This window comes from Teleopsis dalmanni, chromosome 1 (genome assembly GCF_002237135.1).
Source record: "Teleopsis dalmanni isolate 2A chromosome 1, ASM223713v2, whole genome shotgun sequence".
Classification (NCBI taxonomy): Eukaryota; Metazoa; Arthropoda; class Insecta; order Diptera; family Diopsidae; genus Teleopsis; species Teleopsis dalmanni.
In genome coordinates this window covers 28,126,387-28,146,307 of record NC_051846.1, presented here as the reverse complement: position 1 = coordinate 28,146,307, position 19,921 = coordinate 28,126,387, and the positions used below count along the sequence as shown (strand labels likewise).

Here is a 19,921-nt window from a genome sequence, read left to right as displayed (position 1 = left end):
TAAATATATAATTATTTTATATATGGGAATATCTTTTTAATTTTATTTTGAGTTATGCAAATACTCAAATATGAACGATATTTAAATGTAATGCACCCATATTGGCATCTTTGAGTTTTTTATGATCCATTTTTATGTTTTATATTGAAGTGCCCCTAGGTGTATGCGCTTTTCTAAAAAAAAGAATCAAGAAAAATATTGGCCTTTCACTTATTAGTAAATTATTAATCACTTTTAATGCCTCTGGTTAAGGTTAATTTAATATTCAGCTTTCTCTTATTTATTATTTAGGTTGTAGAAAACCTTCGAGAAACGTCTTGAACTTCACACATTTTTATTTTAAGTATATATGGATATATTACATTTAAATTTGAATGAATCACAATTTTTATGGGGTTTTGAGATGTGAACGTATATAATTTCTGTTAGTATGTCTAAATATTAATTTATTATTCTATCTTATGCAAAAATTTATGTACTTCGGCACATTGTTTCATTGGTTTTGTATGTAACATATTAATACCTTCAGCCTTGAGGTATTAATAGTTTTAATAAATTAAGTCATTGTAGCTAATTTCTTAAACCCAATATTTTTTGCAAAGTCTTCTCTAATATTATTAGTCATGAGAACTTAAAATGATAATTAAAGAAAGAAATATTGTTGGAATCAAATTGTTTTTTATTATAATCTGGTAAATAATTTAAGAAATTTTTTTTTTGAATATGAAATTTATTTTTTTTGATTAATAGTCTAATTTTTAACTATTTTTTTGCAATAAATGTGACCATATGATCAAGAATTAATGGTTTGTCGGCATAAACCAATGACTTAACATAACCTCATAAAAGGTAATCGAGAGGTTTTAAATCGCACGAACAAGTAGACCAGTTAACAGGATTTCACAGATAGTTCTCATACAGCTAATAAAAATACTTGTTATTATCAAAAAAAAATGTTAGCTGGCACCCTTCAGAACTGCGATTAAAAATGCTTTATATATTCTTTAAAATATAGAATTCAACATCCACCGCATCTTCTCTATTTAAGCTCTACATCTCTCATTGAACTGTATCTTAAATATTATATTAAGACCTAGAATATTACAAGGCCAGACTAAAGTAATTTATATCGAGAATATTTTATTAATGATCTTGAATATATAGTATACATAAATAGAGTTAACAATTTTTTTTGCCTGATTTTTAAATACATGTTAATTTATTTTTATTGAACTAAATTTTAAGTACTATAATTCTAAATAATTTCATCACTTTTTTAACGATTATTTAAAGTGCTAGAATTATTTATAAAAATGGGAACTTCAGCCTAATGAAATACTCAAAATATTCAACAAAGTCAAATGAAATTGCCTTAAACATAGAAACTTGTAAAGTTAAGTATGATAATATCAGTTAGAAAATGCTTAAAAGCACTTTTACATCCGACTTAAGCGCCTGAATTTCTGCAATACTAAACAGCTTCTATAGCAGACATTTGCAGTAAAGATAAATGGGAAATGCACTCATTTAAGTTAATTGTTATGAAGCCAAGGAGTACAAGCAAAAATTGCTTGCTTTATAATTTTCGTAAATGTTAAGATGAATTTTAAATTCAACAATGAAATTTGAACTCAAAAAAAGTGAAAAATGTAATACAACCAAAAAAGCAAAAGAAAATATTTTTTTACTTAAGCAATTAACTATTACTAGAAGCGTCTTAAAATCACATTCCTTGTAGGTAACCTCCATAGATAAGACTATATATCCATCATGTTGAGGTTATAAAATTTAACTAATCTTCCATGCTTACCGATAAGCAGTTCGATAAATTGTCAATAACGTACTAGTTTAAAGAGATACTCTTTACTTATATATAAATGTATATATTCACAAATTGAAACTAAAAATTAATTAGAAATAACTTTAGGAAAAGTAATTAAAGTTTATAGACTAACCACAAAAAGTTTGTTTAAATTTCTATTGCGGTTTTTTGGTTATATCAATGTAAACACAGCTGCTGTTTGCTTTTTGGGAAAAATTGACTATGTTCCAAAATTTTAAAACAAAATGAAATGTTTCACCTGTGAAAATATTTTATTTCACTCCTCCATGTACTTTTATTTTCTTTTTATTTTTTTAAGTGCCACAAGGTATGCAACAAAATTTTTGTTTACTTTACTCTATTTATATTGAAATGGCACGCGTCTGTAACTGCGGGACACAGCTTGCATCCACAAATAAAATTAATTATTTTTGTTAAAAAAAGTTAAAGTTTTATATTTGTCTACTACTTTTTACTTCTTTTTTTTTGGTTGATTGAAACTTTTAATAAGCGTTGATCAAATGAGTTCTTTGAGGTTCAACCAAATGGCATGCACATCAGTCAGTTCTTTTAGTTAGTATTTTTATTTGTGAAAAATCATAGAATAACAATAATAAATTAATGCAACTGTGAAAATCTTTGAAAGTTCTTAAAAGCCTATAATTTTTCAGACACAGCAATTGTTGTAGTTGTGCTTTTCTTCAAGTATTTAACAACTTCTGTTGACTTAGAAAAAACTTTTATTTTTATGTGCCGTACACTGGCTCAACTGCCAACAAATTTCTAAACTTTTTATTTATATATTTTTTATCCCTCACTTCTATTGTAAGATTTCAATTTTATTTTCCAAGTTAACAAACTTTAATGAAAAAGCAATAAATTTTCATTATTTTTTTTCATTTTTTTCATGAAGTGCTTTTAGGCGCTGTGGAAGCGCTCAAATTACATTTGCTGTCAAATATTTCAACAATAAAGATGATTGATCAGCAATAATTCAAATACCAATACATTATAAGCATACATCGAGTTAGATATATGGATATATATATAAAGTTATATACACAAGTATATATATAGATATATATTCCCATACAGTTATATACTTTTCGCCTGTTGCTAAAATCATTTTTTTTTGTTTCATATTTGTATATAATTGAAATGTAATCAATTACACGACATATTTTTGTGTATTAACATTTTCTGTTTTAAGTAATAAAATTTATTGAGTTTTCCCTGTAACGAGCAATTAATTATTCTTAATTTTAAAATGATGCAAGTAAAGTTTATATGCAAAAAGTTTGTTTTGTTTCATTAAACTTCGTGGCATATGAAATTATGCTAATTTTGGTATACAAAATGATTAATGGAAATTCTTAATCAAACTTTTTGCCTACAGTAAAGTTAATTATACTTAATGGATAGCCTTATATATTCACTAATATGTTTTCTACTCCATCTCCAATTACTTTATAATTTATTAGTAGTAAATTCTTGTCATCTTTTTATCATTATTTACATTTGACTATCTACCTGTGCGCTTTATTTAGATACAAGCATATCAAATATTTACAAAGTAAATTGATTAATCAGTTAAAATTTGATGTATTAGTTAAAATGTGTAATGTCTAAACTCAATAAATATTTGGTATCTTAATTAAATTATGTTGAGTTATTTATAGGATTTTCTTTACGAAAATATTTGCGAAATATATTAATCCAAGGAAAAACATTTACATTATTGATATGAGTTCTGGAAAAAAGAAGAATAAAAAGAAGTAGAGAATTGAAGAGAAAAGTATACAACTGAACACTACCTATACAAATGCTTAGATCTAGGAACAACTAACACATTGCTATGTAAAAGCTTACAAACTAAAAATCCTGACTAAATTTTGCATATTCAAAGCAGCAAAAATAATATACTTTATCATCGGCAGGCTGTGTATTATCCGGGTTTGTGCCTCTGGGCTACAAAGATAGAGATCTGCTAAAAACTAAAACCACTAAAACCATTATTAGGAGTTCATGAATTATTTTTATATGGCATAAGCATAACATTAAAATAAAGTAATCTTTTACCAAAAATTATTATTAAATGGGTTATTAAATTTTTAGTAATAAGTGTACCTTTACGTACAGTTATATCTTCATTTTATAATTTTCAATCAAGGAAAGATACAATTTATTTACTTGATAAATTTAGGTTACACTTATCTGTGACATGACTATATAGAATTCTTAAGCTTCCCCTGTTTTACGAAAGTAGTTTTTTTGCTACTCTCTTTATTGGTATAGCTGTTATAGATATTTCCTTTGAAACTGGCTATAAATGCAAAATAAATTAATAAACATACTAAAAGTACAACGTAGAGACATATGTCAATCTACATTTAGAAAAAAACTAAACAACTAAATCTTCTTATCAGCCAATAATATTTAAGTAGAATTAATTCTTTTGCAATGTATCAACAAGAATAGAGTTTTGCATTAGCACAATCTTGAAGACGAACATGAGAATATTACTGATATATGCTGTCTCTACCTAGCATACATTCTTTCTGAGTTCTACCTTCTTTAATTATCTTTCAATTAGAAAAATAATATCCAGTTCACTAAAATGATAAACTGGTTTCCAGCAGTCTTAATTTATTCCAATGTCTTAAATGGCCCTAGGGCCCTAGCACCCTAGCTCAAAGTAATAATAACGTAGTTTCGAGGTAGAACAAGGTTTCAAGAAATGATGGGAATGGAGTTTACTCCATGCGAGTCGGGTATTCACTTTCCGGGCCGCTGGATCATAGTCAATGCGTAAGCATTCCTCTCCTCACCGCAATAAATAATATTTGTTCCAATCAACTGGTCCAATTCCAATAGAATTTTGACATTGTAAAAAAAAACTTTGACCAACACTTAAATTGTTAATCACATATTCTTGCCAAATTATAGGAAGGGAGACTATCTAAAATTCATAGAAATTAGTTATTTGAATTACATTGGGTCTACTGCATAACGTGTAAACAGACTTGTTTTATCTAAGATGAACTCCATTTTTTTAGTATACCAGAGCACTCATTATCTTTCACAACGAAATCTCTACTTTTAACTTAACGAAACCATGTTTCACGTGCTCTGATTGATCGAGCGTGTTCGTCATTTTTCTACCCGTAAACGATGACTTTCAACTGCTTTTGTCTTATGATCAAAAAAGGAAAGCAATGTAAGCCGCAATGGTCTTTTACAAGTACAAAATAGGATTTTATCACTATAAAACAAGGACTGTAGCTTTTTAACGGACTTCACTTATGTGGGTTTGTAGTTTAATATCAAACGCATGATATGTATATGTCAAATTAATACACTGTGTACTTATTGCTAGCGCCCTCTTTTAGTTAAAGCGGAAAAAAGTTCTGCTATGTGAATACTATACTCTATTTTTTTTTTCGTTTGAGAACGATTGAGAATGTAATCTAAAATTATTTTATTATTAAATAAATTACTTTTCTATGATATTTAAGGATCTTTTTTAATTAAAATATTAAACGTACAGTTTTGAAATTATTTATTTATTCTGCACTTAACAAGCTTTCATCATTTAGTATTACTTTTTGAATTATGAATATGAAAATCATTTTGTAAATCTGCATTGCAACTTACTATCTTTTTTATTTGTTTTATGTGCACATAAAATCACACATTTATAAATACTATAAATACTTGTTGATGTATTACATTAGCTGTTGAGCTTCTTTGTAAATTATAAACCTCAAAAGACCAAAACTTAAGATTTTAAACTTGCAAAAATTTTCTTTTGCATCTGAAAATCTATACAAATTCCATAAATAATCCAAAGCATTACGGTTTAAGTTTAAACCTTAATGTTTGACTTTTGTTTAGCTTTGGAATTATATTTTTATGCAACAACATCTCAGAACAAATCCTTCACCACAAAAAAGGAATATTTGAAATAATTTTGCCAAACTAAATGAAAATCATAGAAATTTATGAACTCAACTGAATGTAACTGCATTTATGTAATTGCGTAGATATTTTCAAAAACATATTTGCACAAAATGAATTCTATGTGAAGTGACAGCAATAAATTTCAAAATAAATGAGTAAAATTAAATTACTTTTCATTATTAAAATGAAAAATTATTTAATTGCTTTAATGGTGTCATTTTATTAGCTCATAAAGTTAACTTGCAGTAAAATTTATTTCAATGACAATTAAATTCAACACAAAATCAACACAAATTGCTTTAAATTCATATAATTCTTACTTTAAAAAACCAATAACACTTCACTTTCACACTAAAAAAAAAATAATATAAATATTCCATAAAAATACTCATATTCCAATGGCCAATGCCAAGTGAAACAAATTTTATTGCCAGATATAAGATATAATATTTTTCCTTTTAAGTATAGGAAACTGCATTTCCGCTATGGAGAAGAGAAGTTCGTCTTTGCCACACTAATGCATGAGTAGTACAATCATGAACTGCAAAATGCAATTTACTTTAAGTATAAAATTATCTTAAGCACGCATTCATGGAAGACACTATAAAATTTGAGATACACTCCACCATAAGTTTGCATATGCACGTACACAGGACACAGAACACAGACAACAGAACGCTTAGAATTTTTGCTCATGTGAATTGGCAGCAACTCAAGTGCTGCGTGCATTGGAAAATAATCATACAAAGCCATAGAAATGCACTGTAAAAAATATTGCAATAAAAATAAGTATTAGGAATTTGAATAGTTTTATTATCGCAGTTAAAACTTTCTTCTTATATCTTTGGTTCAGGAAACCTTAAGCTTGCACCGTACGCATCCGTGCTTGTTTGTACTTGCATCCAAAACGTTTTATGCTAATAGACTTAGAACCAACTGTGGAGTTAACAAGTTTCTTAATTTGCTATTTACATTATTTTATTTTCTATTTTTTATTTGTCTATTATGGATTTTTTTTTATCTATTACGAGAGTAACTATTTCTATTGCGAGAAATGACAACTCTAAATAGATATATGCCAGCTAACGTTTCTACTGAAAAATGTGATATGTTCGATCCTTATTCATAATATTTTCTGATTTGAGTACGATATGTGTAATTTATTATACAAAAACTTGAAAGTTATGTCTCGAGAAAAGGAATAGAACCTAATTGAATTAATTTGTATGGAGTAATTATTTACAATAATTACAATTTTAGATTATCAGGACAATAATACATCTGTAGTTCTGAGAATAAGGAGGAGACTGTTTTCCATCTCATGTCAGTGCCCTTCTTTAGCTAGGAGAAAATCAAAAATCTTAGAGACCGACATGACCGAGCTATAATTTTAAGTACTTTCATAGAAAAGTACTTAAGTAAATTCATAGAACTGTCAGGTTGGTTTTCCTTTACCTGATGGAAAACCTATACTTTCAATCCATATACGTACAAATGCTACAGTACCACAATGTGCCACTTTTTGAGCTCAAATTGTCTTTTTTTTTGGGAACAAGGCTGCTACTCCAACCTACTTACCTACCTAGTACATCTATAAACTTAATTCCAATTTAAGGTATAACCCCATATCAGTTATAACTTTGCTAGCAGATTCCTTCGCTTAAGGACGATTTTCAGAAGATCGTCCTTAGGCGTAATTTTATGTAGTGACGGTAGATATATTGTGGAAAAACGTGTGATACAAGGCTTGCATATAACATACTGTTCAAATGAAAGCAATCCCCTACATATTAAATCTACCTTAATACAAATAATGGAATATTGCCTAATCATTTAGATATCGAAAGAATTTGTTCTCATTGAATACAAGTTAATTGAATTTAATTAAAAACAAAGTACAACTTTCAGTTCCAACCGCAAAATATCAATAACTCTCTACCAAATAATTTCTTTTTGAAACTACTTTCAAATACAAAATGTATTTATATACGACCTACACTAGAACCCTTTTTTAGCATCCAAAGATTTGTTTCTGTTCTTGCCGTCAGATACCATGTTTTACTAAGTATCTCAAACAGAATAAAAAAAATACGGGCATGAGACGACACTCACCTCTATCTATTTTGAATTTATTTATATCTGTTTTAAATTAAATAATTATAATATATATCACTGCAAATATTCCTTCATCATTTTGCATTTGTTTTTTATATTTCATTATTACTTTAAGCACTTCCGCGTCGTATTAATTTCAGAAATTCAAAACGTTGGAAAACTTATCGTGCCTAGTAAAATCTACCGAGTGCCCAGTTTAGAGTGTCATTTTTCCAAATTCAAGAGTTCTCATCTGCCACTTAAATATAAAAATAATGAAAAGAGCAAACTGAAAAGCACTATTCGACATTTTGACGATTAAATCAAAATGCTAATTTAAAATCCTGTGCAGGTTTCAAGTTTTTAAAGGAAATCGGACAATTTTTTTTTATTTTATTAACATTGTTTTTTCTCTTCTTCAGTGCTGTGTAACTTACACTGAGTGCACTTCAAACGTAAAGTTTTATACTTCAAACAAAGCAGCTGCTTCAGAATTGTAAGGACGATGTCAAGCATTTCAATTGTCCTGCTGCCATTTTAGTTACGTGGTTCAGCAGAAAAATCTAAAATAAATTAAATAAAAAGAAAGTATTTGTGCTCATATGAACTGAGCATGAAATCAGCATGTTTCGACTTAAGAAAAAAAATATGCACATATATAAGCATGCACAGTATAACAAATGAACACTATGTATATGTATTATAGATTGTATAAGTAAATTAAATAAAATGGAAAAAGTATTTTTGATTTAATAAATTTCTTTTTATTTATTTCTTTGCCCTTATGCAGTAGGCAACAAATGTTCAATATCAACTTGCCATGTACCGTCGAGAATAAAGAGAATACGCGCCCATTTGTGATACGCGAAAGCAGCAGTGACAGCGATGAAGGGGACGGGCGCATTTTATATCGCGAAGACGACAACGATAGACAGGCGAAAATCGCACGTAAGGAGTCCCTATCGCTTAAGTTGCAATTGCGACCGGATAAACAGGATCTGATAAATCGCAATATTTTACATCAAGTCACCGATAATGAACTGAAGGAATCAAAGGAAGCGATTGGTGCGCGACTTATACGACGCTTGTCAATGCGACCCACTGCGGAGGAATTAGTGGAACGCAATATTTTAAAGAGTAAGTTAAAATATATTGAGAAATTCTTTTTAAATAATAATTATATTTTTTTTTTTTTTCAAAATTTGTAGCACAATCACCCGCCGAAGAGAAAAAACAAAAGGAGGAGAAAAAATCGTATCTGCTACGTAAGCTCAGTTTTCGACCCACTGTCGAGGAGCTAAAAGAAAAGAAGATTATACGCTTCAATGATTATATTGAAGTAACTCAGGCGCACGATTATGATCGACGTGCGGATAAGCCATGGACAAGACTGACGCCAAAGGATAAGGCTGCCATACGTAAGGAATTAAATGAATTCAAATCATCTGAAATGGCAGTGCACGAAGGCAGTCGACATTTAACAAGGTAAATAAGTTTAACAATTATTAACTGACCAATTAAAATTCGATATTTATTTTATAATTTATTTTATATATGCAAAATGACTCACATTAAAGTGACCCAGATGTGAGATGAATTATTTTTGTATCAAAAATCAAAAAAATATTATTTGGGAGTCGAATACATTTTTAATATTAATCCTTTAATTTTATACAATTTATATTTTTACAATTCCAATTATTACAATTTAATATTAATTAAATATTAATATAGAATAAGTAATGATTATTAATTAATATTATTATATATTAATATTACTATATATTAATATTATTTATTAATTTGTTATTTAATATATTAAATCGGATGTTGAAGAAAACTGCAGTCATAAAACCTTTAATATTTTAAAAATGTGTCTATCTAAGACGTATCATCTTTCCAATCCTCTTCCGATAACGATTATACTGTCTTATACTCGATTATACTCGTTATCTTTAATGATGTCGATTAAAGCCATTTGTTTTCTACATTGACAAAACTCTTTCATTTCCGAAAAAATAAAAGTCGCATTCTGCCAAATCGGGTGAATTATTAAGCAGCTCTTTTTATTGGCAAATATATTTTTTCAAAAAGCCCAAATGACTTCAACTACAATCAATCTATGTAGTTGCCAATAGTTGGCTTCACCACAAATACCGACTTTTAAAAAGATCTTATTTTATACCTGACCTCTTACATTATATATATTATTGTAGAGTACTTAGAATTTAAAATCATTTCCCCATTTTGTTTGCTGATTAATTATAAAATAGTTTTAGTTCATGTACATTTCAAATGTTCTAAAAATAAAACTTAATAAAATATAATATTTTTTTGAAAATAATTTTAATTAACTCCATAATATTCTTAATGTTTTTAATAGCTTTTAATAGTACTTCACAAACATATAAAGTGTAAGCCACTGAAAATTTAAATTGAAATTATTTTGTCATTTCTTTTTGTATCTGCAACTCAGTTTAGCTTCAATTTAATTAAATAATTTTAATGTCGCTGACAACTTCCTTGTTCATATATAGCATAATAATCTGCTTCTGACAATATTCATACAAACTTTAATTGCCATTTAAAAAAAAATAGTTTTTAATTCAATTGCGGTCAAAGGAAATGTTAAATAGGTTTTCTATTATTGAAATATTTTTGATATATAATATTAATAATTAAAAGCTATATATATTAGAAATATATTAATTAAGAATAATAAACAGGAAAATTTTTTGTTGTTGTAATTATACACTGTTCTATAACAACCTCTCCATTGGGAAGAATAGTTTATATTAAGAACTAGTAGATGACCCGGCGAACTCTGTTCCGCCTTAAAGGCAAACTTATATTGATCTAATACAACTTTTAAAAACACATTAATTAAGTTATATTTCTATCTGTTAAATTTTAATAAAATATTTTCTTATATCAAAAATTTGATAATTTGAAAACCTACTTTGTCGTTTCTCACCACTGACGTTTCATGTCAATTAAAAAACTAAAAACTCAAATTTTCAACCATACCATACATTATAATTGTTAATTATTTATTTTGTTGAGTTTGCAACAACCAGGTAGTTTTATTGATTAAAAACGATATTTATTGCAACACAAACTTATATTGATCTAATACAACTTTTAAAAACACATTAACTAAGTTATATTTCTATCTGTTAAATTTTAATAAAATATTTTCTTATATCAAAAATTTGATAATTTCAAAACCTACTTTGTCGTTTCTCACCACTGACGTTTCATGTCAAGTCACACGGGAATGCTGTCGAACGGTATAAAAAGTATCCTATGTCCTTCTCCTGGCCTTAAACTACCTCCCTGCCAATTTTCAGCTAAATCGGTTCAGCCGTTCTTGAGTTATAAGTGGTGTAACTAACACAACTTTCTTTTATATATATAGATTTAGTTACATCAAAATGGACGTTAAAAATCATTTTAAATAATTCAAAATGTAAAAAACTATAACTGTGAGTATTAAGCCAGTGTTTAATATTTTTTAACCGAAAAAGAAAATGCTGCCGCTTTCCTACAGAATGTGCTCAGGTACACTTAGAGAAATATTTCCTAACTTAAATCAATTTCAAAACACTTTCGTATTTTTAGGATTAAAATTCTTGATCATTTTTGTGGCGGTTAGATAGATGATTCAAAAAATATATGCACAAATTATTGTTATATCCTTTTCTTGTCTATCAGAAAGGAAACAATTCAATCACAGGAAAAATTTAATAAAAGCACCAAAAAATTTTATCCATATTAATAATATAATTGTTAAAATAATATTAAAAAGTGATTATTCTGTCATTTATTAATTTAATTTTAATTATAAAAACTGAGATAAGTAGTCTTTTAGCTAAGACTTTCTATACTTTCTTTATACTATATTTTTTATACTTTGCTCTCTATACTCTGTCCCTTATTTCTTATTTTGATTACGCTCACGGCCTGTTGTTTTGTACACCCATCCATCCACAAATTTTTAACCCATCCAATTAATCCACCATAACTAATTATCAAAAATCAATTCAGTGTAATCGAATTATAAGAGTAAGCGATCATAACTAATCTATAAAAATTAATCAAATACAATTCAAAGCCAATAATATTGTCTTAATTTTTAAGGATCATATTTAATAAGATTAAACTTTTTTAATAGATACTTCTGTAAAATAGACACTCCTTTTCTATAAACAATTTATCAAAAATTTAAGTTGTTATTCTCTCTCTCTTCCTCTCTCTTTCCCTCTCTCCATCTCTCTCTCCCACTCTTTCTCTCTGCGTCTCTCCCTCTCTCTTCCTCTCTCTCATTCGCTCTTTCCATTTTTCTTTCTCTCTTTCCCTCTCTCCCTCTCTCTCTTCTTAAATTGTGTAAAATACAGATATCTTCCTATTCTCCTAGAATAAAATTTCAAATGGTATGTCCATTCTTCTCAAATACAAAATCTATAAAAATATATATTAATAAATTCTTTTCATGAAGCACCCATCCTTAACTTGTGAAATATTCAGTATTAAATATTCTCATGACGCATCCGTCTTTAAATAGTGAAATATGTCTGCACTTTCTCTTTAACTTAATTTTTTATAAAGCATCCACAATAATATGACTGCAACATATTGCGGATGTACTCGTATAACCAACGCGGTCCTTAAGCCAACTCTCAACTTTGTCCACTAGTCAGTATTTAAAAAACAAATTTAAATAAATTAAAAGTGAATGTAACACTGGACCATGACCATAAGCAAATAAAGATAATTGAATTATATGGGGAAAAGGGGAAAAAACGTACTTAACCTGAGCAAATGTAACTGCGGCCAAGAATGTTGCATAATAAAATCAACGTCAACGCTGAGTCACCAACGTTAAACATCGTTTATGCAATAAATTTTAATGACGTGTCAATTGGCATAATTAAAAAATCATTTGAAAGACCACAGTACATCGCCACACGGCAAAGCACAGCACAGCGCAGCGCAGCCAGCACTACACGTCACATCACATCTCACAGTGGAGCAGCACCATCCTTAACAGTCATACGCTATAAATTATGCTGAATGCCACCATTGGGCGTGTCACAGACATACATAAACCGAGCGCCATTGAGCTTTTTTTATTCCCATTTTATGCTTCTCTGAGTGAGTTTAATGCCACTAACAGAAAACAAAAAATTAAATGAAAATAAAAATAAAAGAAAATGAAAATGAAAAAGAAAAATTTTAGAAAATGGCGATGCTAAATAAAGCCTTGACACTACCGCGGGCACGGCATAAATGCAAGCCATGGATACCCCAACCGACACTTCGTCTCGCTAAGGATGCTCTGTGCGATGCACGATTCTGGCGTAACTCAACGTGCTGCGGTATTAAAAGCTCCCACAAAAGTGCCGCACTGGAAAAACTAATAAGAATTTATTTTATTTTTTTCAAAATGTTTAAAATGTTGTGGTCCTTTTACTGCCATATTTTTTTATTTTTTGTTATATTTTTAACGAAATTTGTTACTTCGGTTTTTATTATTGCAACCTTTGTGGTATTTAAGCAATTTGGACAGGTGCCGTACAATAGTTTTATCGTAGAAATGTTAATTAGTTGATCCAATAAAAATGGTAGGCAACAATTTATTTTTATTAATCATTTCTGAACTGAATACATATTCTCCAACGCTGCTCTCATTTAGTGTTTCTCACGGTGAAGCCAATGCCCTAAAGGACAACACTTCATAATTAACATCAATTTAAAATTATGCACTTAAAAAAAATGTTCCTAAGATATATGGTTTATTCAAGATTACAACTAAAGCTATAAACCCGGTTTGTTGTTGTTAATTCCTATGTGCAATCCTTAGTTGAACTGCTTTATTTCTTGAAGATCTTTATTGGCCTGAACAGACAGGTGTCGTCGTTTGTGGCATCTAATAGCCAATCTGATCACTAACTTGCTATTATAATTTGGTACTATCCAATGTTTTCAACCCATTTCTTATCTAGTGCTTTCATTGAAGATGCAAATGCTCTTTATCGCGTTTTCCACAAGCGGGTGCCGAATCAAATAATTTTCTGTACAATGTTAGTATAGTTCCATCTAATCCAAAGTGGGTAAGAATATATACGGGACCATATATATATACCTTTAAAACACTTTTTTCGATTGCTTATAATGCCTTCTTTTCACTGTTGCACAGATAAACAAACCAACGATGCTGGGGAATTTTAACAAGCTTTACTATGTCAATGCCACGTGATACTTCATATATCTCATCACTCAATATCGTTGTGAATGCATGCACAACCATATATATTTTAAAGAATTTTTTTCTCGTATGCTTATAATGCTTTCCTATCGCTGTTGGATAAGCAGAATTTTAACAAGCTTTACTATGTCGTCATTCAATATCATTATAAATGAAACATGAACCATGCTGAATTCTCGAATGCTTTAATGCCTGCTTATCGCTCTTGGATAAGCAGAAAAGCCAACGAAGCTGCCAAATTTCAATACGCTGAACTATGTGAATATCATATCAATAGCTCAGATATCTCATCATTCAATAACGTTATGAATGCATATGGGACCATATATATTTCAAATAATATTTTACTCGAATGCTTTCTTATCGCTGTTGGATAAGCAGACAAGCCAACGAAGTTGCCGACTTTTAATATACTTAACAATGTCAATATCAATATATAACTTATACAGCTTAACAGCCCGATATCGTTATAATAGTCATAACGATAAATATTTTAAAGATTTTTTCACTGGAATTCTTATAATATCTTCTTTTCATTGCTGGATATTGTCAAAGCTTTTGTAGTATACAGTGAAATAGGAATAATAAAAAATTGTATTTATTTGTTGGGAGTGATCTTATTTTCCAATGCCTTATTTAGTCCAAAATAGCATTTATTAATAAAAACTCAATACATAAGCACAGAAATTTCTATCTGTATTGTTCAGCCGTATTTTCACAACTAGATGCTAATTGGCTACAAATATGGAACAAGGCATAGAAAAATGGAAAATAATATTCTGAATTTTGTGTATTCATCAGCCAAAAAAACAAAGTAAATATATTTCTGCAGGAAAAAGCTAATCCCATATACCTTACTACATGAATTAATCATTATTTATAAAAAGACAATCATTTTGGCAATTAATTTGATTGACACTTAAATCAGGGATGTTTTTTTTTCACAATAGGTTTGACCGTCAATACGTGACAACATTTAGTCAGTTGACATTCCTCGTCTCAATCTCGAAATTCGGAGATCTTGAATCTGTAACTACAAATCCTGCGTTTGGTTTCAGTCAGTGTATTGATATTTTGTTGTTAATACTCCCAATTTGTTTTAATTTGTTAAGTGAATTAAAATTTCATACTAACGTACTTCACTTTCATTTAATTAATTTTTAATTTGTCTTTATATTTAAATACTTGAAGAACTTTGCGTCTTGTCCATATTCTACGTAATCGATACCTCATCAAACTACTATCGACGAGTTATAAAATGTTTAAAATAAAAACAAATTTTTCTTATATATATTTACCAGATATACCAGATATATACGATAAATATTCTTTTAAGTAAGCAAACTAAAAAATGTGCAGCCACTTAAGCAAACTATTATGCTGCAATAGAAAAATCATAAAAACGATTCGAAAGCAAATTGATTTGAACTGCATTCAGTTCATTTATTTGCAAAAACGCTCCCTCGCAGTTGAATGCAAACAAAAACGCCAAATCGAATGAGTTTTTAAATTGACTGTAAATTTTGAACTTTTTTTTTATTTATTTTTTTTTTCTACTCACAACAGTCTGTTTTTTTCTGTTGGAAATTTTTTCAAACCACTTGATGACTTATCGATTAGAAACTTTTACTCTTAGCCAACAGATTGTTAAAATAATTCTTGAAAACAATTTTATATAAAATTCATTTAGTTTGTAATCATATATAAAAATTTATCTCGTCCTCCTCCTCCTCCTAAGAATTTTGATATAAATTTATTAAGATTTTAATTTTTTTTTATCCTATCATATTTATATATTGAATTTTGCAAATAAAAACTTATTTATTGTATTTTCATTAAAAGTATTTTAGATGTGTTACTCTATGCATATACGCATATATTCTTGCAATCAGCATTACTAAAAAGAATTGGGTAAAAAATTTTATAAAAACTATCGTAATTTTTAAAAACTTATTTGATATAAATTTCTTAAATTCTTTTAAAATAATAATGTAATGATCAATGGTTTTTGACTGAAAAAAAAGTATTACACTTTTCAATATTTAATAAAAGAGGAAAGCAAAAACGCTTATATGGTTTAGCAGTCGTTTAATTGTACTTTAAAGTGCAGCGCCTTTCTCTTCAACTTTTTATTGCACCAATCGAATTCGAGATACGACCATCTGACAACAGATTTTTATAAAGTAAACTTTTCCAATTTTTTCCACCGTCAATATGACTTAATTTTCGAGATATTATCGACCGTTATCAGAAATCTTTGCGTCTACTGGTGTTATTAGTTCTTTATGTAATCAATATTAATATTACATATATTCATTAGTGTTCGATGGCATTTGTAGGTTTTAATAAAGTACTTAATGTAAAAAGTTTACAATTCTAAATACTGATATCTCTAAAAATAAATTGTACAGCCATAGAGTGTAGTAGAAAAAGTTGCTTAAAATAACTGATTCCACTATAAACTGTTATCAAATGGGTGTATCAGAAAAATCATAATCATTTCATTGTCAAAATGTTAAAAGCAACATATCTTGAATACCCTTATAATGTAAACAACTTACACATCTGCAAGAATTAATATTTGCTCCTATAAATATGCAATAAATAATAAATTAATATCGGTAAAGGAAGAGGAGGAACGCTAACTTAGTTTTATAATATAGTGTAATATATTATATTATTTTTTGAATATTCGCACATATATTTTTGACTGAATTTATTAGATATTTTCAAAAATTGTTTAAAAAAACCGAAACTAATTCTATTTTATTTTTTTTTCGTTACAGGTTCCATAGGCCATGACAAATACAATGGCAAAAAATTTCCAAAAAAAATAATAATATTTTGCAACAAAAAGTTATGAAAAATATTTTAAGAAAAATTTAAAAAAAAAACAGCATAAAATTTATTACATAAATTTAAAAAAAAATCGTAAAATAAAAAATTTAACAAAAAAAAAAAAACAATTACAAATTTAAATTTGATAAAAAATTTAATTATGAAAGTAAAACTCAGCTAAATATAGCATCAAAATTTCTACTTCAACAACAACAACTAAATTAACAATTCAAATATAAAATATTGAAAAAAAAAGAATTTTTGCGAATTTTCAATTATGAAAATTTGGGGTTTCAACAACTACAAATTTAATAAACTAACAACAACAACAAAACGAAAAATACAACAACAACAAGTAAACGTAAAAAAAAAACAACTAGAAGCACAAATTTTAACAGAGAATTGAATTTTGCGATAGAAGAAATAATCCTTTGGCAACTTTTGTAATCTAGGCTCAATTGCAATCTAGGATACTTGCTGCAACACTGCTTCATTCGCAACAACTAACAACTCCGCTTCTTGCAACTTTAACTTAACTCTACTAGCGCTACGAAGAAAAACAACTGCAAGGCACAATTATTTTATATTGAAAGGATTTCTTTTAAGTTTGTCCTTTATATAGCAATTTATTTTGTTTCTCTTTTTTTTTTTGCTATTAACAATTAAACAATTTTACAACTCACAATACGACAATGGCAAAAACTTTATCCTTTCGTGAGAGAAAAGCAATTTAATTTTAATTTAATTATCATCCTTAAGAGCAGTTCATAGCAACAATTTTTATTGTCATTACTATTAAAATTCCAGAAGGACTCTTTAGTTCTTCTCCTTCTTCTTCCTTGCAATTTGCTTATTAATTTGTTTCTTCAAGTAAAACTTTTGAAATTGTTTATGTTTTTGATATTTTTAATATTTTTTTGTTTCATATTTTTTGTTTATTGAATGTTCTTTTTATATAAATATATTTTTTTCTATTTTAATGAGTTTTTAATTGACTACTATGTAAACCAAAATAAAAATGTTTAATTTTTTTTAATAATTGTTTTTGTCAATATACGGAGTTCGTTAAACTTGTTATGTTCAATAAATTGTAATCAAATTAATTTTATTGTGTGTCATTTTTATATTAAGCAATGTATTGTAAAAAAAAACAAAGCTAATTACTTTTATATTTAATTAATTGTAATTTTATTTTTAATAATTAAAAACCCAAATATTTAATTTAGAGCAATAAATATTACAAAATTTTGTATTACATCATTTATACTGAGAAATTTATTACATTTGTTTAATAATTTATATTATATCTAAAGCAATAATCATTATGACGCTATAACACCTTTTAACTGTTTTCGACATTATTACCAACCACCAATATATGTTTATATATAGACAAACAGAGTTTTGAGTAACTACAGTAATCCCTCCTATAACGCGGTAGATTGATTCCGCTTTATAGGGATATTCCCGTATACCCACCGTATACGTGTCCGCGAAGCTAATTATGAACTTTACAAATCCCCGCGTTATATGGGGAAATGCTCGTGTTATACAGGGTTTGAAATCGCGTAATATGAAAATGCGTTGTAAGGGTACCGCGTTATTGAGGGATTACTGTACATACAATTTAATTCGAAGTCTCCATACTTCGAGTTATGAAAGTTCGACTGTTTGATATATATATATACATTTGTTATAAAATTGTTAAATAAAAAAATTATTTTTTTTTTGTTGAGGGATATACATATATTTTTGTTTATTTACATATTTTATATGAGCATTGGATATAAAAACCAATGGTAGCAGTATTGAAAGATTGCATTATAGTTAAATATTAGAAAACAATTATTAAGAGAAATCCTTAACCTCAAGTTCTATCTTGATACCTTAGATTGCTCTGAATTACTACATTATAATAAAAATAAAAATACAAATACAAAAATAAATACAAATTTTATGATATTAACTTAATTAATTTTTATACTCAATTTTATTTTTCTTAAACTAATGGAGTTACATTCAAAATGTTTGTGGTAAAATACGTAAGAAAGTTTATACTTCAGAAGAAAGTCTTCTAGAAATTGTAGTGTTGAAATTAATTTTAAGAAGGAAAAAAGAAACAACAAAATTAAAAATAGAAATGTATGAAAATAAAAGAAATTATATGCAAGCAATAAAATTATTCCATAATTTAATTTAAAATGAAAATGTAAGACATAATCGAAGAAAAAAAAAACATTTAGAAAAATAAAACTTAAAAAGAAAAAAGTTTAAATTTGTTCAATAAGTAGAAAAAGAAAAGAAGAAAGAAAATCAATAAAATTAAAAAATTAAAACAATAAATGTGTATGAGTTCATGTTAAAGAACAAAAAAAAAATTATATTTTAAAAATAAAATAAAACTTATTAATATAAATAACATAAAATAATTTTATATGACTTTTAAGTGTAAATAATTTCATCACATTTTTAAAACAGAAACTATTTTTATTTAAAATTAAAATGTAGCAAGTTTTATTTTATTTTTTATTTTTTAAATCTAATTGATTTTAAAATCAAAAAATTTAAAAATTTGTAATTATTTTGATTAAATTTAGCAAAACAAAACAAAAAGTAAATATATTATGTATAATTATAAATTTATATAAATCATGCGTAAAAACTTGCAATTATACATTAAAAACATTAATTAACAAATTATGAAAATAAATTAATTAATAATTTTTATAATTTCGCTTGTCAATATTTTTATGCAATTTGTATTATATTTATAAATAAATTAATAATATTTAAATATAAAAAGTTATATATTATGTAACAGCGTATATAAAATTAACAATTTAATTAAATTACATATGTTTATTATTACAAGAAAAAAAGTATATTCTAATTAAAAAATTTATCAATATAAAATATATTTCCATTTAAAACTTTATATA

General features: G+C 27.3%; 1 protein-coding gene across 2 annotated transcripts in view; it reads left to right on the top strand.

Annotated features, from left to right (window-relative positions):
• The window catches only part of LOC119668769 (phosphatase and actin regulator 1), a 413,254-nt gene extending 396,296 nt beyond the window's left edge, over positions 1-16,958 (top strand). For both annotated transcript variants that reach the window (XM_038078406.1, XM_038078399.1), the window contains 3 exons: positions 8,667-9,013; positions 9,085-9,361; positions 16,931-16,958. In XM_038078406.1, the coding sequence (XP_037934334.1) occupies positions 8,667-9,013; positions 9,085-9,361; positions 16,931-16,946 (640 nt within the window). In that variant the 3' untranslated portion in view covers positions 16,947-16,958. The remainder of the gene's footprint in view (positions 1-8,666; positions 9,014-9,084; positions 9,362-16,930) is intronic.
• The last annotated feature ends 2,963 nt before the right edge of the window (positions 16,959-19,921 follow it).